The 23,917-nt window shown below is 30.6% G+C and overlaps 4 protein-coding genes across 8 annotated transcripts in view; 2 read left to right on the forward strand and 2 right to left on the reverse strand.

Annotated features, from left to right (window-relative positions):
• Positions 1-275: 275 nt before the first annotated feature.
• On the forward strand, positions 276-6,165 carry LOC117212559 (uracil phosphoribosyltransferase homolog). 3 transcript variants are annotated; one of them, XM_033457456.1, is made up of 8 exons: positions 276-504; positions 660-702; positions 1,021-1,065; positions 1,147-1,296; positions 1,352-1,496; positions 1,579-1,709; positions 2,014-2,077; positions 5,390-6,165. In XM_033457456.1, the coding sequence occupies exons 1-8, from the start codon at positions 368-370 to the stop codon at positions 5,443-5,445; spliced, it is 771 nt and encodes a 256-aa protein (XP_033313347.1). In that variant the 5' UTR covers positions 276-367; the 3' UTR covers positions 5,446-6,165. The 3 variants fall into 3 exon arrangements, with proteins under 3 accessions (XP_033313347.1, XP_033313345.1, XP_033313346.1); XM_033457454.1 differs by lacking the exon at positions 1,021-1,065 and having other exon boundaries at positions 368-504; XM_033457455.1 differs by lacking the exons at positions 1,021-1,065; positions 5,390-6,165 and having other exon boundaries at positions 368-504; positions 2,014-2,386.
• Positions 6,166-6,852: 687 nt separating this feature from the next.
• Positions 6,853-10,915, reverse strand: LOC117212561 (SH3 domain-binding glutamic acid-rich protein homolog). Its single transcript, XM_033457457.1, has 5 exons — positions 10,482-10,915; positions 8,653-8,835; positions 8,319-8,465; positions 8,066-8,106; positions 6,853-7,881 (listed from the first exon to the last, which is right to left on the reverse strand). Exons 1-5 carry the CDS (start codon positions 10,524-10,526, stop codon positions 7,716-7,718), a joined length of 582 nt encoding a protein of 193 aa, XP_033313348.1. The 5' UTR covers positions 10,527-10,915; the 3' UTR covers positions 6,853-7,715.
• A 1,471-nt stretch (positions 10,916-12,386) lies between these two features.
• LOC117212562 (60S ribosomal protein L37a) lies at positions 12,387-13,350 on the forward strand. The gene is made up of 3 exons (XM_033457458.1): positions 12,387-12,523; positions 12,970-13,098; positions 13,175-13,350. The coding sequence occupies exons 1-3, from the start codon at positions 12,521-12,523 to the stop codon at positions 13,319-13,321; spliced, it is 279 nt and encodes a 92-aa protein (XP_033313349.1). The 5' UTR covers positions 12,387-12,520; the 3' UTR covers positions 13,322-13,350.
• A 681-nt stretch (positions 13,351-14,031) lies between these two features.
• The window catches only part of LOC117212558 (polypeptide N-acetylgalactosaminyltransferase 5), a 40,019-nt gene continuing 30,133 nt past the window's right edge, over positions 14,032-23,917 (reverse strand). For 2 of the 3 annotated variants that reach the window (XM_033457451.1, XM_033457452.1), the window contains exons 2-8: positions 21,423-22,252; positions 20,405-20,723; positions 19,702-19,879; positions 18,483-18,663; positions 16,345-16,583; positions 16,128-16,262; positions 14,032-16,050 (exon numbers count right to left, since the gene is read on the reverse strand). In XM_033457451.1, the coding sequence (XP_033313342.1) occupies positions 15,901-16,050; positions 16,128-16,262; positions 16,345-16,583; positions 18,483-18,663; positions 19,702-19,879; positions 20,405-20,723; positions 21,423-22,041 (1,821 nt within the window). In that variant the 5' untranslated portion in view covers positions 22,042-22,252 and the 3' untranslated portion in view covers positions 14,032-15,900. Of the gene's footprint in view, positions 16,051-16,127; positions 16,263-16,344; positions 16,584-17,217; positions 17,399-18,482; positions 18,664-19,701; positions 19,880-20,404; positions 20,724-21,422; positions 22,253-23,917 lie in introns of all 3 variants that reach the window. The other variant, XM_033457453.1, reaches the window with a different exon arrangement.

Below are 23,917 nucleotides of genomic sequence, written 5' to 3' on the forward strand. Positions count from 1 at the left end.
CATGAAAAGTTGAGCAGCGGATCGGCATAAGAAAATGGGAGGCACAGCTCTTTATCGCCATTGATATGTACATGTCTAGTATGTATACATATTATATCGTATACTAAATATATATATCAGTGTTTATCGCCCAGCTTACCATCACGCGTTATTACATTATCGTATCTATATATATAACACTTTTGACCAATACAATTGCGTATCTTTATGATTGCATTGGGTCTACAAGAAATAACCAATCAGACCCACATTCCTTTGCCTACCCATCTTCTCATCTCTGCATAATATAATAGTATCTAGTGCTACGCATAGTACTTACTATAGTACCTGATAGTACGAAGTTAGTACATGCATACAAGAAATCAGCATGGGTAGCACGGAGGTAACACCGAACCTAAAGAAATTAAACGAAAGCAACGATATCGGTGATGTTTACGGGCCGAACTTAAAAATCCTTCCATGCAATAATCAAGTGAAGGAACTGCAGACTATATTGCGAGACAAGTAAGTAAACCGACGGCGAAAATGATTCGTGTATCGACGTATACAAAGATTTTTTTTTAGCTTTAAAATGCCGGCATGATGCCGGCGCATTGTGTCATTGTGTCGTTTGCCTCCAATTAAACAATTTAATGGACACAATGCATATCCGTTTACAGAAACACCACGAGGAGCGATTTCAAGTTCTACGCCGACCGTCTGGTGAGTCTTGTTTTTCTATTTAATTATATGTTCTGACGCATTGTCATGTATTTTCGAGGTAATATTTATTTGTTTTAAGCACTTATGACTAAAACTGCATGCATCATGAGTGAAACATATGTTTTATAATGAGTAGAAATTTAATAATATTGGTCCCTTTTTCGAGAACAAATCGTTTCGTCAGACGTGGCCATTCTTCCACTGTACGCATCGTGTTTTCATGCTTTCACCGAAAAATATAGTTAATTCTATCTAATGAAATCTATTTTTGTATTTTCTGTAATTAGAGATGATATTAATTTGATATTTTTTCTGTAGAATTTATTACAAGTAATTGAATTGTATCAAATCGATATTTTTATGGTAATAGTATTTTTTAATTTTATGACTTACATATCTATGATAAGTTGGGGATCATGTACACAGCAAATTAAACATTTCTAGATAAGGCTAGTGATAGAAGAAAGTTTAAATCAATTACCTTTTTCGAAATGTGTGGTAACTACACCAACTGGTGCCAAATACAATGGTTTGAAGTATCAGAAAGGAAATTGTGGAGTGTCTATAGTAAGAAGCGGAGAAGCCATGGAACAGGTATATTTTATTAATAACGATTTGTAAAAGCATATTAATTATAATGCATTTTCAGGGTTTAAGAGACTGCTGTCGTAGTATAAGAATTGGAAAAATATTAGTTGAAAGTGATGCAGACACCCACGAAGCCAAAGTAGTTTATGCAAAGTTTCCAGATGATATATCTGAAAGGAAAGTCTTACTTATGTATCCAATAATGAGTAAGTGTAACAGCTTTACATCATACATCTAAGTTCTTTTGTGTACAATATTGTAAAACCAATGATTTATTTTAAATGAAAGGTACTGGGAATACTGTGATAAAAGCAATTGCTGTCCTAAAAGAACATAATGTAATTGAAGAAAATATCATTTTATCAAATTTATTTTGTACACCAATTGCAGCTAAGTCTCTAGTCACTGCCTTCCCTCAGGTGTGTATACTTTCTGATTATAACCGTATCTTATTAGATGCTTTCTTTCTGTCAAACACAAATCATAAGATTATTTCATTAGGCTTTAAACTTTCTTTAAGTTCACTTTAAGCCCAAAAGGCAGATTAGTTGGCGATCCTGAAATCATAGGCTTGATAACAAATATTAACTTTTTAACAGCTTTTAAAAAAGTGAACTGCCTTAAGACATTCTCTACTGAATGTATTAATTAAGTTATTTCGAACTATTTTTATATTGTAAACATATCTTACTTGTTTGAATGAAAATAAATTTTCTTTTACAGATGAAAATTTTAACATCAGAGATTCATAGCATTGCTCCAAATCATTTTGGACAAAAATACTTTGGTACGGATTAATTATATTTTATTAGCATATTATATCTTAAGTTAGTATCTACAATAGATGAACTGATAGAAAATCAGGTGCAGAAGGTAACATGTTTCTCTAAAGTATAATCATAAAGCATAATACAGTTTATAGAAAGAAGTCCTACAGGAAAAAAGATATTAATATTTTGTTTATATCATTACCACTGCTAACTTTTGTAAGTTATTTTTGATTTATTGCAAGGAAATATCAAACAGTGTGATCAATTGTGTAATCATAATACATAATTCATCATCATACAAGAAGTACATATTTAAAATAGCAACATCATTTTTTATGTTCTGTTATCATTACACTTCTGACTTGCAAATACCTTCTTAATTTTTTATTTAAATATTTATACATAAAAAAGATGAAAATTCATTAAACATGGTTATTGCATAAGTTTTAGTACAAAAAATCTCCACGCAATTGTTAAAATTGCACATAGTAAAAATGTGCACATTTTGCACAATGTTTAAGTTACTTATCAAAATAGTCAAAGAAAATGCTTTGACTATTACTTACAATTAACTTTATTATTTAATAATTTTCAGTATTGATATCTATTATTACGCTTAAATAGCATATATATAAAATTTTATTAATATACCTAAACAGAAAAAATCAATATAGTACAAGTTATATCTAGAAGAAAAATGTTTCTTAAAAAGTATTGAGAATTTTACATAGCGTTGGCAATACTGTGTTATGTAATTCAAGTTTTGTAAAAGCATTTATCTTGTTTATAATCTTATGTATGGTTTACAAATTAATTTTTATGGTATTGCAGAATGTATAAATATAGATTTTAAAGGTGTGGTACTTTAGAGACACTTTTCATGTATGGTTCTCAATTTGCGATTTATATTCATAATCTTCATAATCTTCAATAATAAAAAACCCCTTTGTTTATTAAATCAATATTCCCGAAATATTGTATAAAAAACGTGAAAGAACGCTTTATGTTTATTCTTCAACTAATACCTGAGTGAATGTATACAGATATGTATGTATTTTGTTCTCATGTATTCAGAGTATATACTTTAAAAACTGTGTATTTATATTTGTATTTAAGAAATCATGTGAACCTTCTGTAGATTGATTTTCTGTTCTTAATGTATAGTTGTAAGTAATATGTTTTATTATTATTTAATTCAGATAAATCAATCATATATAGATTGATTTATCTTCTCTGCATAATATAACAATTACAATCTTTTTTCTATTTTTTGCTCTATATACTGTGAACTATGAACTTCAACAGAACAAGTAATCCCACAGTAAAACATGCATTATATGATGCGCAAAGTGTAACGAAAAATATCTTTTATGTAATTATTTATTAAAATTATAGTTCAGTGATTGTTACAATTTTAATAGCAACAAAAAGTTAATTTTTTAAAGTATATTTTAGGCCAATGTTTTGTGAATTTCACAAAGTATGATTTTGTTACAGAGTAACAATATATAACGTCTTTCAAATGCTATGTAAAAGAATATTAATTTTCTCACAGTTTTTTCATGTTGCTATAAATAGTAACTTATAAAATTTATAAAAATGATATTAATTTATAATGTGAACTATGATATTGGAAATTTTGTACACAACGTAAGTTATTTGATAATTTCCAATAGTTTCATACAATTGTAGCAAAAAAAATATAAAATAATGCAGAATATTTCATTATCTGAATGATAAAACAGAATTTTTACTTAATAGTTAAAAATGCAATTTGCATAATAATGTGGTAGTCACTCTACAAGTTGAGATAATTGTTTTGGGATAAATTTGTCGTTAAAGCAATTATATAATTAATAAATAAGGAAATTATAGAAATACTTTGTTTTTAAGTACACGTCTTAAATTGAATTTAATAAGTATTGCAAGATGTATTTAAGTAATATTATTTATTTATTATTTAAACATCTTGTTCTTCAATTTGTATATAAATAGTATTGTATATCAAGATAGATATGTATTTTATTGTAAACATGGATCATCATGGATCAATGAAATTAATGATATGAGAACATTTAATATCTGCATAACGAAACATGATATTTTGCATCAACAATATGTTTGGCATTAGTATTTCGATTTTCTCCTAATTCTCATTATAATAGTGTCAACTGTTGAGTTTAATTTTGTTTTAATACATGCTAATAGTGTGTGAATAAGTACAAATATTAACATAATATTCAACATAGTACTAAACATAAGTTTTTGAAAACATACACCAAAATGATGTATGACAATGTTACTTACCGATACTAATATGTGATTTCATTTTTCATAAATAGTCACATATACCAAATTAAAATCATTTGTTATAAAATGAAGAACCATTTTTATAATTATTATGTATTACTAAAGTACATACAAATTTTCTAACTATGGAAAATGTTAAAAAAATGTAAATTTATGAAGCTTATCACTACCTATATCACTATCATATTAATCAGATTTTTTGTGTGACTGTTGAATGGTATCTAGAATTGATGATGCAGCTTTTACATGTAATAATCTTTTTTAAAAGTATAATTATTATATATTATCTTTTATAACTTTTCTTTACTGATTTCATTCTTTTTATTTCTTTTTATTTTTTTGCTCCTTTTTCTATTATGAGACATACAAGGTTTAAACTCTGAAAGTCTGTAGACCCTTCAAAAAACAATTTACCTTGAAACGTGCCTATAAAGAGAGCTGCATTACAGTATCTAGAGCTGTGATTTTAAGAACCATATGTGCATTATATTATATCATTTGAGTGTACACAGATGTCTGTTATTACGAACAATACTTGTACACCTGTTATACTGTAAGTTACCACAGAGTAATTTTCAACGTTTATAGCATTCACAATAAATTTATATTAGTGAAAATATTGTATAATATGTATATCTTGAGAAATATGAATAAAATTTCACAGCAAGTACTAATTACCCAACATAAACAATTTAAAATAAACAAAACTTTACAAAAATGAAACGTGATTTATTTTTTTATTCGTTTGTGAATACAAAGACATACTTTAAAAGCAAATGTTTTAAGGTACATTGCCTTTTATTTTAAATAAAGTGATATCTTTCTATAGCTGAAGTATTCCTTCCTATTACTAAATATTTAAAAAGAATTTGATTTTGTTGAAAAATTTTGTACTTGTTTAAATATTATTTTTAATATTTTTCAACAATTTATGTGTATAAAATTTTATTCATTGTATACAGTTATCTTGTAGATGATCTTCATAAAAACTTCAAAAACACGACAATTGTTGTTTCCAGGATGTTCTCGTTTCGTCGTAGGGGAGACTACAAACATACAAGGGAAAGATATTTGAAGAATTTGTGTTACGAATACACACATACGTTATGCAGATGTTAGAGTTTAATTTCATTTTTTAAGAAATTTCAATTGAAAATAATTACCAAAATGTTAAGGAATATATTTTTTTAATGTAATTATGCCATACGTTTAAAATATTTCTGTAGTCAGTTTATTACATAAAAATAGCTAATTTATCTATTAAACTTGACAAACTTGCTTTCTACATACTCGATGTTTTATTTTCGTATTTATTAACGTTAATGCTAGTCTTTTATTCATTGTTAATATGGAAAACAAATATTTATTTTTAAAAATTAATGCTACGAAGAATACATAAATATATATGTAAAATTGTTAATACGATAGTTAGATCGATTTTTGAACATCAAATTGACGTGTAACATTACAAAGTATATTAAATTGCTTTTTATTAAAAAGAGAAATATCAGGTTTTATAAAGTTAAAGTAATTTACTTACCAAAAAACATTCCTAGAATGTATAAATTCAATTGCCAGCTAATGTTGATTAGTGACAGGTACATAGGATAGATTCGTATGATACATTTTCATAGATGACAAAGTTGTATATGTGGAATTATTAGACAAATTTTTAAACTTCTCTATTATGGTATTTATTAGTAAATTTTCATATGTATGTAACAATGATTGGCATGACTTATATATATATCATGTATAATGAACATTGTTCTTGTAAATATATATTTTCAATACATATAATGTTAAAATTTATTAACTGTGATGCTCATGTCCAACACCTGTTGCTCGTGAATATATCATTCTCTAATAAGAACGAGGTGGACATTTTGATTTGTATGTGTAAAGCTTTTTAATTTCTCTTTTTTTCCTAGTCTGATTTTAATAGCATATATTTGATATTCAAAAGCTGCGGTACGTTATATTAAAATTAGTCAGGCTTTTTATCTCATGCATAAACGTAGTGTAATGAACTTGATACTTTACACCTTCATTTCATAATAAAACAGTTCATAACACTCGCATAAAGCTTTGAATTTGTTCGTGATTAATACCCGTCTATTACCTGATCAGTAAGTGTGTATATCGTAAAACAAACTATGCCAAGCTGTTTGGATGAGTAACACTGCATAAATATATGTAATCAGTATTAAATTTTTTGTACAAACAATAATGAATAGGCCTTTGATAAAAGGGTTTTAACGTCTCCATTAAACTTTCACTCATTTTTGATCTCATAAGTAAACATTTTCAGCATGAGAAAAGGAAATCAGCTATAAGTTACCCTATTCCTGTTTCCAATTATGGAATATCTATGCGAATTAGATTATAAATATAATCGTAACAAATTAAACAAATTTATCAGATATATCACGTGCAACTAAGAAATCTGATCTATATTAAGCCTAACGTTTTTTGGAAGTAATAGCGAGAATTATTTTAAGATGCATTTGACCATAAAAAATTGTTAGTGCATACGACATCATCGGTACAACCTATTATAACTAATTTCGTGTCGTCTTTTATAAGAATTGCATTTCATACAAAACTGAGTGTCGTACTGTCCGAACTTACTACACACTAAGAAATTTCGTACAAAACCAATCAAATGACACTAGTACAATTTAAGACCAAATCATTGTAAATGGAAGCCATTCTTCAGTACAAATGGTAAGTCTACAATTTATAGCTTGGACCACTGATAAATATACAAGGACACTTAATAAACTCTTAAAAACAGTTTAATGTAATTATAAAATGATTAAGAATAATTAATGAATAAGAAATTTGAGACAAAAAAATAAATTTCTAAGTAGGATTTATCTATCTAAAATTCATTGCTATAGTTTTAGCGAGTAACAGGACAAAAAAGCGTTCTCAATACTGAAAATTTATTACTCCTAGCACATTATTAGAGCTTCGTTTAAAAGTAAAGAATAAAATATAATATAAACAATGTAAAATATCAGCATAAGAAATTAAAAAATTTATATTATCTACTGATATGAAGAAAAGTGAAATTCGTTATCTTCTAGTCAGATAAAAAATCTGATGGTGAAAACATGCTCGATTTCAAATATAAAATATTTCTATAAAAGTATCGCTTATGCTTCATTTATACTGTGAACTATATTTTCTGCAGAAAGCAGAAATATTATCTTGGCAGTAACTTCACTCAGCCTTAGAAGTGTGATAAATATAGCTTTTATAAAATATCCTTTTCAGTGGAAAACCAAGGATTTTAAAGAAATATAAAATGTCCCACGATCATATGGGTTTATTTCACATCTACTCTTCTTTCTCTTGATCACCAGATTTCTCTTCATTTTTTTCAACATTTTCTTCTGTATGTTCCGTAGTATCTTCTTCAGGCTTTGTTTCACCATCATTTTCTATAGATTTAGGTTCATCTGACTGTACATTTTCACTTGGTAAAGTTGTTCTTTCTTCAACACTAAGGTAACAAATAAAAAATGCAATTAAAATATCTATAATAAAACAATTCTTATTTTTTAAACAATTTGTTATGTATAAATAAAAACAAATAATTTTAATTACACATATTTACAGCTATAGCAATTGTCCAATTTAAACGATTGATCACAAAATTATGCAATCAATATATCTATAGTGCTTACCTTTCTGCTTGTATTGCAGCTGCTTCTTTGTCTGTGGAAGGCTAAAATAAACATGTAGTAGTTAGTATGGACAGGATACAAATTTAGTACCAAGGACAAAACACCGGCAAATAAACATAACTAAGATGTTTACAGATCAAGTTTTTGAATACTGTTAAAAAAATATATACATATAGATTAAGTAACATATATGGGTACATTTAACATTCTCCTTACAATTGTTAAACAGAATTCTATTACCAACAATATTTACCTCTCGACTTGTAGTATTTCCATTTTCTTGAATTTCCTCACTTTGATTTGAATCAGGAACATTTTCTTTTCCACTAGCAGGTGGTTCCACTTTCAAAAATTCTTCCAATTCATCCATTTCATTTGCCAAATCAAAATCTTCATAATCCTGTGGGATGATTCATGATAATCATTTATAGTTCAAGCGTGACATTTAGAGAATTTCTAGTTTAAGTTTTAGAATCTTGTATAAGCTACTATTAATTTCTGAAGCTAGATTTTCTTAGCTTTTATCATTATTATTGTTTATTATAACTTAGATTATAAATTGTCAGAATTGATATAATGACATTTACCCCACAGTATTCATCTTCATTAAATATCTGTGGAGGTAATGGATATTTACTATCTCTCGCAATACCATTAGATTGCATAAATTCCTTTTCCATCTCCTTTCCTGGTTCTGTTATATCAATTGTCTCATACTCTACATTTTTGCTATCTAATATCATCAATACTCGTTGTTGCCTCTTTTTTACCTAAAAGAATTCAGTTAAATATAAAGCCTGGATATTTTCTTTACGATCTAAACTTAATTATTAATAAGTAGGCTATGAATGTTTATGCAAATTTACATCTTTATTTCATATATTAATTTTTATCATAAATAAAAAATAGAACTTAAATAAAAATTTATTTCACTTGCTAAATACTTGAATATTTCCTATATTTCATAATGTATACTTTTGCACATTTAAATCTTTCATAAACACATGGACATTAGTAGTCCACTAAGAAAAGTAGACAAGTGCAAATTTTAATTTTCATGAATGCAACTAAATAAGTAGAACCTGCGTAGAAAAGTGTTTCATCCACTGAATATTACAGATTATTATACTTTAGATATTATATGTATTTTTGCATACTATACGTATTTTGTACGTTTTGCAGTTTCTAATTTTTCATAAATGCATAACAATCCGCAGTCTACTAGTAAAAGACCAAGTTTCGAAAGTTGTAAATGAAACTTCATCTGTTTCAGTCTCTGGTGCAATATGAAGTAAGGTATCGATTTGAACAAAAACGTATGCCGTCATAATCTTATCAGCGACTATTAAAATCTAAAGGTATTACAAATGGTACCGAAAAAATGGCTACAAATTGATCATGGATCGAGATTGAGGTAAAAATCGAGTAAAAGATCAAAGGCACATAAATTCTCCTTACAACGTCAAACGTAAACATTATAGAATCATTCACGACTAAAGTACAAAATATGTATCAAAATAGTTAGAATAATAGATACATAAAAGAAAAGCGAAACAAAAAAAGCAAGCGTTTATTCATTTTACAAAATGTCATTCAGACCTCTGAAACTGCGTCGTTGTAATCTACTAAATATCTACGAACGATTTCAAATAGATTCATTTTAACAATCCTATTGTTAATCTAAAGATTCGATTACCCAAAACCTGTAGCTATATTCCAGGAATACATATCCCTCGGCATTCTGTGTATCTCTTCGTTGTATGTATACATTTCTCACAAAATTACGAGGTACAATTAGTTTGTTAACAAGTTGATTGCCACGATAGTCATCAATGATATACGTTACTAAATTTTTGAGGTTAAAATAAATTTCATGAACTAAGAGATTGTCAACAATGTGAATGACTTTGATAACACTGTCAGGGAGAAAGTGGGCAAATACAACACAATATTCAGCAAAAATTATAGTGTAGTATATTTTAATCCATTACGACTGACAGTGTAAAATATGTACATAAAATTCGTGTGGCAATCGTGTTAACTGAAACTAACATATATATGTTCTTTAATACACCCAATCAAAGGATAACTACATTTCGTTAGACGCGTATATAAATGAATCATTTCGATCGATAAACCGTGTAGTGTGTCACGTTCAATAAGGATTTTCACTCGATGACATTGTCGGTCGTTAATCGACGCCTCGACCGTGAAGTTTTTCCGACGTAACTCGATCCAACGTGAAAATATCGAATAAGAATTCAGGTGCCCGTAAATCTGGCATTCTCTTCTAAGTCACATACACACATATATAATAGGTCTACACACAGGCACGCACACATTCTCTCTTTCTCGTTACTCGGTCTCGGGGATAAAATATCTTGATATTCTTTGGTTACGTTCTTTTTCCACTCACTTCCTTGTTGCCGCTGATACCCGATATGTAGACTTTAACAACCATCGTTAACCGGTGCTTTTGTTACCAATTGACACTCTCGCGCTTCTATTCGACGTGTGCCACGGTTAGCGGTTTCGCGGAGTGATAAGCGATCAGTGGAATCACTATAGACTATTAGCCCGCGGATCGCCAACAGTGAGCAACACTGATTTAACGCGCACGGGTTTGGCTAGTCTTAGTCTGGGATCCACTGGCTACGTCATTTCAGGCCAGTTTTCGAGCGTTCTCAATGTTCGTCTACACGTCACTGTTTCTATTTTTTTTCTTCTTTTTTTTCTGTAGGCGGGGTGCTTGTGACTTGTGATGAATTAAAGATTGCAGAGTAGTGTAGAGTCTACTATTGACCAAACTATGAAGGACACTGAAACAAATAATACTATTTAGGCAGTTACAGGAACGTTCTCATGCACGTCATTGCACAGTGTACACGACGAATCCTTGACCAGCCTTGACAAAGAGACTAGAAACTACTTACTTAGCTCATGAAAGTATCCAAACACTCTTAGAAACATTTTATGTTTATATTACACGAAACATATTGAAATTATTCATTATATATAAATTACGTATTGGAATTTCGAATATCGTGATTATATTAGTAAAATTTAAAACAGTGTTGGGAATGTTATAAAAATATAAAAGTTATAAGATATTTATTGAAAGCATAAACTTCACAAAAGCCACTAAAATATTTAAACAGTTAATTATTTACTGTATTAATAAGCCACAATATGTAGTGATATTGTCTTTAGCTCTAATTGCATGTTTAAGATTACTATTCATACTGTATACTAATTTTTCACTAAGCATATGTTTGCAATAAATTCCTTGTAACTTCTATATATATTTTCGGACTGGTTCCAAATTTGACTATTATAATCACGATAGTTATGTCTCAGTATAGTGCTAACGAAATTTTAAAAAGTTTCGTACAATACACATAATATATTTATAAAAATCATCTATGGTAAATGTTCGAATACTTTTGTCAGCCGCTGTATATTCATATTTATATCTATGTTATACTTGAATTCATAACAGCGTTAATTAAATATAAGAAAAAATATATTTTTTACGACACATTGTAATTTTATAATGTCACAATATCGAATAATTCTATAATCATTTAAGTAAATAAAAATAAGAACAACTGAGTAAGAAGTACTCTGTAAGACTCTGTATGTAAAACCGTAGTTACTCTGTAAGATCGTTCTATCGAACAGAATAAGAACATAATATAAAAATCGATATAAGACAGACTTCAAAGAGCAATTCAGATTTGTGCAATAAGAATGAGGAATGAAAAAGTTTGAAAATGGCGCGCAGAATAAGAATACAGGTGGCGATATAGAAGGAGAATTGTTTTTAAAGCCGAATTTACATCTTTTCACTCTGCATGATCAACGCAGATGATTCATGGAAAATATATATATATAATATATATAGTAAAAATATATATATAATATAAAAATTTTTTGGTCACTTGAGATTGCATATCCGCTGTACCTAAACGTATGTTCTTGTATTAGGAGATTTAGACAAGAAGTATTGGCACACATTCTTATTTTTCAATGGAAACATTGAAATTTGTTAGGTTCTGCATTTCATTTCTATAGTATCAAATTTAATTGTCATTACAACTTTTGTAGTTGTATGAGAGTACTACTAAATACGTAATACGAAATTTAATGTACTTTGAACCTATTTAATTAGTAGGTGAATACTATAATAAATACAATGGTCTGTCGATACATTTTGTAGCCGCTGTAGGTATTTCGAAAACGATGAAAATGATCGTGATAACTTATTCTAGTATTTATTTAAGAGTACGCTCGAGGATGTCTTTGTTTATTTTCTGTAACACGCGATTTAAATTCGCGCCTTTCGTGAATACACCATTGCATTACGATTTCCGGTGACGACGTGTAGTGAATATCGGATTCTAAAGTCTCTTCTCTTTTCCGGTTCTTTTGGAACGTATATCATATTTGTGCAAAATGGTAAGAATTGTTATTTGATAATATTTTGTGAATCTTGTTAAAATATTGTTGAAGTTAATAATTTTGCGTTGAAAAGGATCACCGACAAAATGTTTCTGTATATATTGTTTATCTATTGCAAATAATTTGTGTAGAAATAGTGATTTGAGGTTATATTTGCATTTACAGTTAAATCGCTATTTAATTGTCATATTGCAATAAACTTTTAATTATTATGAAATAGAAACAAAATAATGCAATATATTTAATTTCTTTTATAATGAAAGTTTGTCAGAAAGATTAATATTATAAACATGGTTATGGTTGGTTAACCTATTAGTGTCAAACAAGTGTTTTTTTTGTAAATAAATGTTTTATCATTTCAATTGTTGTGATCTGTAAATATACTTAGGCTATAAATGATAAATGTATTTAATGTATGAAATACGATTATGTCTATCTATTAGGCTAAACGCACGAAGAAGGTTGGAATCACTGGTAAATATGGTACTCGATATGGTGCCTCTCTCAGAAAGATGGTTAAGAAAATGGAAATTACCCAACACAGCAAATACACCTGCACCTTCTGTGGCAAGGTGAGAGATAAATCCTATAATCAGTAATGTGAAGTAAATAAAGATTACAATTTCTATTTTATTTCTTTTATTATAGGATGCTATGAAACGGAGTGTAGTGGGTATCTGGTCCTGCAAACGTTGCAAGAGGACTGTTGCTGGAGGTGCATGGGTATATTCAACAACAGCTGCTGCTTCTGTCAGATCTGCTGTCAGGAGGTTACGTGAAGTTAAAGAACAGTAAATAAATGTAATATGTAGTTCATAATGATATTTTGTCCATTTTATTTTAATCCTTTGATTCTTTAATACTACTTAGTTGTAAGATATTAGTTACTAGATTTATTCTGGTAAAGGGATAATATTAAAAAACAAGATTATTTTGTGTTGTATTTAATAGATTCATGACAATTTAACATGATACATAAGACTTAAATTTTTTGAAGCAATATTTGATAATATGAGGGTAGAATTTTTCTTTTTTATTAGAAAGAATATTTAGAAATTATTTTGGAGGCACATCAAAATTATGATATATCTACTTATATTTATGTTTTCATTGTTCTAATAATGTATATTAAATTCCGCTAGAATAATTTTATAATTCTCATAAATTTTTTTCTTTTGGTTATTTGATGAGAATTTTTCATAAAAAAGGAATACATATTATCTCGATTAAATTAACTAATATTTAAAGAAGTATGGAATTTAAAAAAAATATATTAAAAGTACTGTTTGTTGAAATTAAATATTATGCACATATATTATTTTAATTCAATAGAACATATATAGAATATTTTATTGTCTTTGAAGGTATGTTCATTCTAGTATTTAACTTTATTATAAACGATAGAAAAAGTAGATTTTTTTACTTAAATGGTATTTACATACATATGCATAAATATTCTGATGAAACAGAAAATTTCTTAAAAATAAATTTTATTAATTCGTATGTGTGTGCCAATAAGTAATCTTTAATGTTCCAATGTAATTCTTACAATTATTTTTGTTAATAATATAATTTTTATAAATAATTCTAATTCTAAGCCTAAGATGAAGTAAAATAAAGATGATAAAACAATACGTATAAATTCACGATGCGATGGATAATTTATAAGATTAAAAATTTGTTTACAAATTATTATTGACTTTATCTTTTTTTTTCTATATTTTGTGCACTTACTTGAATTTAACTAAATGTTATCAGTTTAAACGACTAACAAATTATCTACAAATTCTGCTAATACAATTAAACGCATATTCAAATAATATATTGATTTAATAAAAATTAACTGCTGTACAAAAATAAATACTATCGCCTTGCACGAATAATTAAATATATAATTAAGCTGTAAAGACGCGATAATTTGTTGCACCATCACCATTCTTTCATGTAACTTAAGATTGAGTATATTCCTTGACATTAAGGTTCCTAAATTGAAATTTTAGTGTCATATATATTTTAATATATTATAAATGTAGTTTAATGCGTTTCTTCGCGCGCGCGCGTTTAAAGTTATAGAATCAGTTAATTTCTTCCCCCAGCTTTGAATGTAAGTATAACTATTAGCGAACATTTTCCAGAAACATTGCTTTACTTTGTTGACTACCTTTCCTCTTCTTTCAAAGTACGAAAGATGTTTAATTTTAGTTTAATGTAATGCAAGGGAAGGGCGCCAGAATCTAATAACAACATTTTTACATTAGTTACACGAAATGTTTTTCCGTTATGTCTTATTCGACAAGAATATTGCACTCTAAATTTTTAGCACGCTTTAAATATGCAGAAAACAAAAATGGTCCAAATCTATGAAGAATTATAGCTATGTAAAATGTTAGAACATCATAAAGATATCTAGCATTTCTTTTTGTTAAGAAAATGCGGAAGACACTTTGTCTTGAATTTAAGAAAGTATTTAAAGTATAACAGTACAGTGAATAACAGTCAATAGTAGTTTTTTTATACTCTTAAACGATATCTCGTTAATCTCATATTGCTATGGCGAATTCAGGTATAAGTACATTTATCTTTTTAAACGAATAAAAAGAAAGTAACAACTAAATTATATATGAACGAGATGCAACAAGGAACTGTTAGAAATATCAGTATAAAAAGATCCAGTGCTCTTCCCTAATTGCTAGAAAATTGTACAATACAAGTTCTAAATCGTAATCGGTAGTGTCACAATAATTCCACTAGCATTCCATCATTCATTCCCTGTAGTAATACGTCATTTATACTATTAACATATCTGTGTTTCAGTGCACTGATATATCTTCCAGTCATCCAGCATTGCACTCATCCCATATTATCAAATATGTCTCTCTTTTGTATTAACAATTATTTATTTATAACAATGGTCTGATATGCTTTCCTCTCTACTGTTTACTAGAAAAGAAAAAAAAGAAGAATGTCCGCATACATGTCTCTTTGTATCACTTGTGTATATCCATACACAGTCGGAAATAGGTTTCTTTCTTTCAACACTTGTGCATTTATCAATGAAGGCATACCATGAAAAATGACAGTAAATACACGATACTGCTAGTAACAGTAAATAAATCCTATATAACTAAAAAGCATCAACCTCAATCTCTCAGTTTCAAGGTGTAATCAATTTCTTGTTTATGATCACTATTAATCCCATCGACGTTTAATAGATCGACAAAACATGATACTGAATTGTTTTTATGAAGTACAATACTAGTGCTTCTCCTTGATTTTTCAATGTATGGAAGTCTCTTGAGTATCAGTCCTTCAATGTAGTATTAAATAAATCAACAAGTATTACATATAAATGTTGCACTTGTAAACACCTCGTATTAGCTGGCTTGCCATTTGAATTTACTGCGCATAATCCACTTTTGGCCGATGTTATGCGGATCACAAGGTGCTAATACAGGTTGCATAGCGTCGTTTGAACGAGGTTTCGACAAGCAATGTCCTGTATTAGTATGTTTGATCATTTTTGTCTAAAAGATAAACGTATATTTTATTGAAATATCATTACTTTTTTAAAAAAATTGCGTTTAAATTATTTACATCATACCTCTTCGTTATAAACCCATGCTTGATTTCCACCCATACCATGACATCTCACTATTTTGACAGGACCTTGGGGACTAGCTGCATCAAGGCACATATCATCAGACATAATTTGCTGTCGTTTAGTATAAGCAAACACCTAATTAAAACAAAAAATTATATTTCAACAATACTGAAAAATCTACTACGTTCAAAGAAATCAAGAAGATTTAGTTACTGACCTGATTACCACCTAATCCATGACAGTAACTAATTCCAACATTTTCACCTGTTCTCCTACCCATAGTGTCCAAACAAGATTGTGTCTCAACGTTTTGTACATCACCCAAATAATAATAATCTAGTGGCATAGGAGATTCTGGATAAATATTCTCCAAATACCACCTAAAGCTTTTACACTTAAGACGTTCCCTTAACTTAATCCTTTCAGATACATCTCCAACAGCTACGTTTCGGGCTCCTATGAACAGAAGGAATAATTGAATAATAATAATAATATTTGATTAATATTTACAAACTTTATAATGCGATAGTGTGCTTATACATATAACTGTTCACTGAAAGACGGATGTGTGTTAAAAGTATGTGCCAAAATAAAGACATTGCCATGTGTGCTGTACTGATGCTATATGCTTGCTATTGGAAATAATTGTGCTATCATACATTGACCTTTCTTAACATGTTAAATTTGAAAAAGTAAGTCTGTACCTCTTTCAAGATAAAATGTAAGGAAACTTTAGATTGAATAGAGTAATATCTTCGCTGTGTCTTTTATTTTCTATTATAACCCTCTTTCTTCAGATTACATCTATTATATAGAGCATTTTCTTGCTTTAGAGATGGATGAAACAAAAAGGAACTTCTCCATTAGTTTCCTAATATTAACGGGTATCTGATATATGCGCATGTAGCTGGTATCCAACTGCACTTAAGCTTTATAGTTAAATGCAACTTATAAAAGCGTACCAATCACCCGATAGAAAAAAATTCATGCGAGATAGAGATAGAATCCCAAAAAGAAAAAAGAAAGTTTAAGATGATGTTAGCGATATTGCAGTCTATTCTCTTTCCAGAAATGCTGGTGTTAGTGCTACCTGGATTAATGTTGTAATAGAAGTACTTCCATTGGTCCAACCAGACCTCTGCGAGTCGCGCATTGTTGTGGTTCACTATCTTGCTGGTACCACCAGGGAATGTATATGGTGTTGACTTACGGAATACATGACCGACGTGCGAGCACGTTGCGATCTCCAATGTCCCACCACACATCCATATCTAACCAACTCAGTTCTGTTAGTATGTTAGCAATTACAAATGGATAGTTTATAACAAACAAGAAACAAAAAGATCTAATACATTAAAAAGGTTCAGATTAGATGGACGCTCGTGTTCTCCTCTCTTGGTACCTATAATATCGTTGCTTATAAAATGTATCAAACAAAGAAGCAAGCAAACTTATTTTGTTAGTCGGCTGGATGGATGAGTGGTTAAGACTATACCAAAATATATTTGTAAATCCACAAACAAATCAACAGTATTCCTGCAAATTAAATCTCATGGCTAAATGTAACTAGAATATCCAGAATTCTTTAACACACACACGCGCGTACACACGCACGCACGCACGCACGCACGCACGCACGCACGCACACACACAGAGAAAAAAAAATATACTATATATTTAGATAAAAATATGTGATATACATTTATGTTAATATAAAATTCGATGATAAATGCTAAAAGATAATTTGGTTAATATCACACTAAAAAGAAAAAAAAACACACTTGAGATTAATTTTAGAGTCAAATATAAATCAACTACATATAGCTATGGGTGTTAATATTTCTAATGTATAGACCGTTACTAGCTATAAAGATATTTACGAAATTATTTTGATACGCTAGATTAATACTCTATCAAATGTTTTATTCGAAGTAAATAAAAAAGTGTGCTATAATACAACGTTTTTATCTGAATAATATTATAGCATTGGTTGTATCAGATACCCGTCAAGTACATGTAAATGCTCGCAATCTTACTTCTTAATTAAGTTATACATACTAATGTATTTTATGTAACTTTTAGTTTATACAATTTTTTAGCATGTGATGGCAAACGTTAAACTTACAATTGTTCTTACTTTCTTTATCTTTCTTACAGTACATTATCGTTGTTATATATTTTCGTTTGTAGATAATTAAAAGAAAGAAAAATGCACACTTCTCTACGGCAAAACTCGAGGAGGCTCAACAAATTGACTATCAATTGGCTAGCTATAATTAACTGTCTATTAATTGATACTTGAATTAAGAAAGAAAACAAAGTATACAAATGAAATGATACACGCTATTATCTAACCTGGGTTCATGGCATAGTAAAAATCTCTCCACTCATCCATCCAGACTTCGGCCACCCTAGCCGCATTGTGTAGAACTACTTTGCTGACACCACCAGGGAATGTATACGGACTCTTGTCTCGGAACACATGTCCAACATGTGAACATGGACTGATTTCTAACGTCCCACCGCATTGCCATACCTACAAGGTACTTATGACTTCACAAATGAAGATGAAAATGTCCATAGCTAAACCCCCTGTGTATTTTGGGATCACAAACTCAAACGTTTCACTAGATTATTTAATAAATAAATCCAATGTGTGTAACAAACGGTGTTGGGCAAAATCTTTTCACGATAATTTATTATAAAGAAACGAGAAATTTTAATTGCAAGTAACAAATCAAAATTATCCGATCGAATAGATATTTATCCGGATTAGACTTTGTTCGATTACGAATTTGATCGAATTGTTATTATTAAATTAGTTATAGTAATCACTGCGGCGATGAGAAGTTAGTGCTATTTAAATAATATCAATAACAATACCCAGCAATTAATTAAGTATGCGTGAAGCGCGAGAGACGCTTACAAAATTAAGTGGGGGGGGGGCAAAAACAATTAACGATTATTTGTATTATGATTTGAATAATTTTACAATAATTATCCTGTTAATTATCTCAATAAATGATAATGAAATGGAGAAGATAATTTGTTATGGATATAATGAACAAGTTTTATCCGGATGAATTATTCGATGAAATGGAATTAATAATATTCGGATAATTATTTTAGACAAAGCGCCCAAATTCTGATCAAAATTATCGATTACTTTTAACTCTAGAACTTTCAAGGAGCCTTTGTATTTTTAATTTCTTCAAATTCTCGTGTTAATTATCGAATAAAAAAGTTCTGCCACACAAGAGAGGATCGAACAAACAGCTACAGATAGATAACAGAGAAAGGAAAGTTTTTCATCGAGCCAACAGCATTAAGAACGAGCAATTAGCTGTGAAAGCAAATGATAAAAAAAATAAAGAAACGATTTATATATATAAATTATTAACTATTATTTTACTGCTATTATTGTTTATTTTATTAATTAACTAGATATGAATTTGAATAGCACACGCACGTATTCCATGACCAAAACACTTTTATTTATTCGCGTTTTATAACTTCATTTTCATTTAAATAGTCTGACCGCATAAAGTAAATACTGTCATCGATCAATACTCACCCGGAAGCTCATTTCGAGGTTTTCACCGCCCCAAATATCCATGCCCTCGTCGTACGCTCCCAATTCGTAAAAATAATCCTTATCAATAGAAAATAAACCGCCGGCCATCGTCGGTGTTCTCAGAGGGGCTGTTCTATCCCCTAATCTTCTGTCCATTTCTCTTTGCGCCACCCTGTACCTTGAAGATTAACGAAACTTCGCGTCAGTAAATGAATGAAAAAATTCAATCTATCGGTAGAAAATATTGTCATGAAGATGACAATAAAGGCTTGTGGAACAAAGGCTAAAAATTAAAGGTAATCTGAAAAATAATCCGCATAGCCTAAATCATTAGAATTACAATTTTTGGATATCGTCTCGTAGTAAGTAAACTGTTTAACAAACAAATGTAAAACAAATATAGGAGATAATTTTAAAACGATAAAATACATAGGAATTATATAGAAATAGTGGCCTTGCTTTAGATATAAAGTTGAACATAATCTAATGTAGTTCGAGTCATTAGAACTTCAATTTTTAGAAATCGATCGACATTAAATTGTTTATTAAACAAGCATGAAACAAATATAACAAATAGCTATGTAATGATGTACAGACATGAACTCAAGTGATTATGACCTCGGCTCTTGGAAATTGTCACATCGGGAAATCCCAGTCTTCAGCCACAGAACTTTGTTCACAAAGTCAATTGAGTGGTCCTTACCATCTAAAATTCAGTTTCCAATTGAAACCACCCCACGTCATATCGCTGGCCGGAATGTACTCAAAGGTATCGTCGCTAATCACATCAATGATGGGACAGACAACGGTTGTCCTGTCTTCAGCGATCCTGGATAGCAAAGGCTCCAGCCAACCTTCTGTGCATTCGCAATGAGCGTCTAGGAACGTTATAACTTGTCCTGTCACGTGTTTCGCTCCAAGGAGCCTAGCTCTGATCAGACCAGATCTTTTCTCTGTACGGTACACATATGTAGGGACCGGTAACGTTTTTACATAGTCCTCCAAGTCTTGCTTCAAGTGATCTACGAATCGAGTGCATGGCGTGAGCAAAAAAGCGTAGAGAAGTGAAAGCAATGTTTACTAGATCACAATGACTGAATATTGAAAAATAATACATCCATTGCGGCAGTAGGAACTGGTTGACTTGACAATAATTAAATTCTATATAACGCTACGTTTCCCTGCTACTTTCACATTCTAGACATTTGGTGTGAATGTTTATTGTGAATCATTTGGGTTGAGTTTCTAATGTTAGAAATCAGCAGAAGGATCGAGTATTTGAAAGTAGAATGTGAAAGAAAAGCGTGCAATCGTCCAAGATTTTCAGAATGTTTACACAATTTGCTTAGACCGAATGAAAGATATTTTAAAATATAGAAAAAAAAAAAAGATAGAATGGCAATTATATAAATAAGAAAGCATATAGAAAAGTATCTTAGAATCTATAAAATATATATAGAATATATAATCCCTTTCACTTCTTCAAAGAAAGCGAAACAAAAATATCTAACACGATGCTAAACTTAAAAATGCTATTATATTCTTTAACCAACGTATACACGTTAACCTTAGATTTAGCCACCAATGGAATGGTTTCTCTACTGGAGAAGCGCACGAACACAAAACCTCATGAACTCATTCAAAACCGCACCCATCTATTCAGACCACTCCCAAGACCAGACCATCCCAGTTCCTCTACCACCAACCATTCTCAGGCTCACCTTGCTCGCTCTTATCATCTACCAATATGATCTCCTTTAACAATGTACGCGGAGACCGATTAATGACCGACCAAACAGTCCTCAACAACGTGCTCCATGCTTCATTGTGGAACACTATCACGATGCTAGTATCCGGCAGGTACTTGTTGTACTTCTTGGTCTTGCAGCCCTCTAATCGAATATCCTTGAGTGACCGATTCAACGAGATCATATCGCTGGCCATCAGGTTGAATTGGTTCAGTTTGAACAGCTCCTGTTGCCTGGCCTCGTCTTCCGGCGAAATGTGTACCGCCGCACCCACCTCGCCAGGCATCCCTTTATTCTCTCGGACGACCTTAGCTGGCCTCCATAAATGTAATTCCGATTGTTTGTATCGGCTTTTGCTCGCTTGTCCAGCCGACTGTATCTGTTCCTCTTCTTTCATTAAAGCTTCTTTCGAATGAGGTAAATTTTCTTCGGTTAACGTTTGCTGTTGTTTGTTATTCTCCGTGCAACCCCATCCGGACCCTCCGATGCAATCCGAATAGTGCATCAGCACCATCACGTCCACCAGGAACCATACCAGCGACGTGAGCAGTATCACTCGACACGTGTGAATGCGAATTTTAGAGCGGAACATGTTGTGTCGGGGCCGGTCGCCTGGTACCCTGAGCTCATCACCCGATCCTTCGCGGTTGGAGACGCGACGAGCTTCCTGTCCGACCAGGCCGTTCTGTGCACCGGCCGTTCAACGACCGTTCGGCTACCCGTCACTCAGGGAAGATCAGACACACTGTGAGCTATCGTGATCCACCGAATTACATGACTACGCTGGCTAAGACTTTCGTGATCTGAAAGAAAGAAACGGAGAATTTGAAGGAAATTGTAGTTTGCGAGTGTGGTCTGTGTGATGTTTCTGGGCTGAACAAAATGCGTACTGGCATTTAGAGTTGCAGAAGTTTCAAGGTACTCGAAGAATACGGTAGTTTGGAAATGGATTAAGTTGGTTAAGGATTTTATCGGTTATTTTTTCTGAACGTTGTACTGGGTGATGTGTGAAGATATTAGCGAAGAGAGAGAACTCGTGTTTTCAAATGGAAGGAATGTATTTAGAAGTTTGAAAGAGTTTGAAGACTACAGTAGTTTGGGATTAAGAATTCTTCGTGTAAATTTGTTGTGCTTCGAAATGGAAAATTCGACTAATTTTTATTTTCCTTAAATTCTTTAAATTGTTGTTATCCTGTATAATCCGATATGAATATTATATTTCGATAGGTATCATTAAAATATAGATAATTTCAAAATATTTGTTCTTGGTATTCCATAGAATTTCGCTAGTTCTTCTGTATTCCACGCTTCTTATGAACGAAGTATTTATAAAAAGGAAGATATCTGAAGTGACATAGAGACGTGAAGAAGAAGTAAGAATAACATCAAGGTTGAACCTATTCTAACGCCTACAGAATTTTAAGTAAATGACAATCCACGATTCTGAAATCTATTCGTAACTGACTCACCATTTTCACTAATTCTCGCATAATCCAGATTGCAGATAGTTGTCTAACACAGACGAGTACACGTCCATCGATGTATCAGAATCTCATGATACAATGCACGAGCCCCCTCTTTCCTCCCAACGAATCACCAAACCCAAAACGAACTTCGATCCCCACGAGATTAATCCTTCGAGCAAAGTGAATCCTCTAAACGAGCTTGAAATTCATCTTGGAACGCTACAGAGGCTGCAATCGAGCCATTGATTTTCGCCAAAATAGATAGAACACTCGTTCCAGCCATTCAAGTTAAACAGCCTGTTATAAGTATTTTAATGTGCTGCACAAATAATTCGTTCTCGTGTGTAACGCTAGGCCAGCTAAACGTCGTTTCGACTCCTGTAAGACTTCTTGCGGGTTACAATCGAACCGGAAGTCACGCGAGGCCGTTTATTTTATCACGTGCATAATATATGGGGGACCATTTACCATTATCGATTCGTTTCTACTCGTTTCTCGCGATATGTATTACATAAGTATCTCTTGAATAGCGTTGAATTGAAGTTCGTATAAAATTTATATTCTTTTATTTATTATTACTTTGTTTATTGTTTAGTTATATTCATTGGTATTGTGTAAATATATGCATACGTCGAATAATATAATATAATATAATATAATATAATATAATATAATATAATATAATATAATATAATATAATATAATATAATATAATATAATATAATATAATATAATATAATATAATATATAATATATAATATATAATATAATATAATATAATATAATAATTAGGTGGTAATGACAAAATCCGCAATCACTTAGTTGCCAAGCCAATAGCTTTTCATTTTTCAGTTACTGGCACATTGCCTCTTTCCTACACAAGTATCGGGTAAATAGATGGAATAACAGTTTTTTATTTACTGACGTTTCGTTCGTTTTTTTGTGCAGTGAAATTTTTGACTTATCATCAGTGAAATCATTCGTAAGCATTGGAGAATTTTT

The sequence above is a fragment of the Bombus bifarius genome, unplaced genomic scaffold, assembly GCF_011952205.1.
Source record: "Bombus bifarius isolate JDL3187 unplaced genomic scaffold, Bbif_JDL3187 scf7180000008321, whole genome shotgun sequence".
Taxonomy (NCBI): domain Eukaryota; kingdom Metazoa; phylum Arthropoda; class Insecta; order Hymenoptera; family Apidae; genus Bombus; species Bombus bifarius.

Bases quoted from the DNA above. Each gene is read 5' to 3' on its own strand.
- LOC117212562 (XM_033457458.1), top strand. The intron at 13,099-13,174 runs GTGAGAGATAAA...CTTTTATTATAG, and splicing joins CCTGCACCTTCTGTGGCAAG to GATGCTATGAAACGGAGTGT.
- LOC117212561 (XM_033457457.1), bottom strand. From the start codon at position 10,526: ATGGTTGTTAAAGTCTACATATCGGGTATCAGCGGCAACAAGGAA. The intron at 8,836-10,481 runs GTGAGTGGAAAA...GAATTCTTTTAG, and splicing joins GTATCAGCGGCAACAAGGAA to GTAAAAAAGAGGCAACAACG. The intron at 8,466-8,652 runs GTAAATGTCATT...ATCATCCCACAG, and splicing joins ATGAAGATGAATACTGTGGG to GATTATGAAGATTTTGATTT.
- LOC117212559 (XM_033457456.1), top strand. From the start codon at position 368: ATGGGTAGCACGGAGGTAACACCGAACCTAAAGAAATTAAACGAAAGC. The intron at 1,297-1,351 runs GTATATTTTATT...ATGCATTTTCAG, and splicing joins GCGGAGAAGCCATGGAACAG to GGTTTAAGAGACTGCTGTCG. The intron at 1,497-1,578 runs GTAAGTGTAACA...TTTAAATGAAAG, and splicing joins ACTTATGTATCCAATAATGA to GTACTGGGAATACTGTGATA.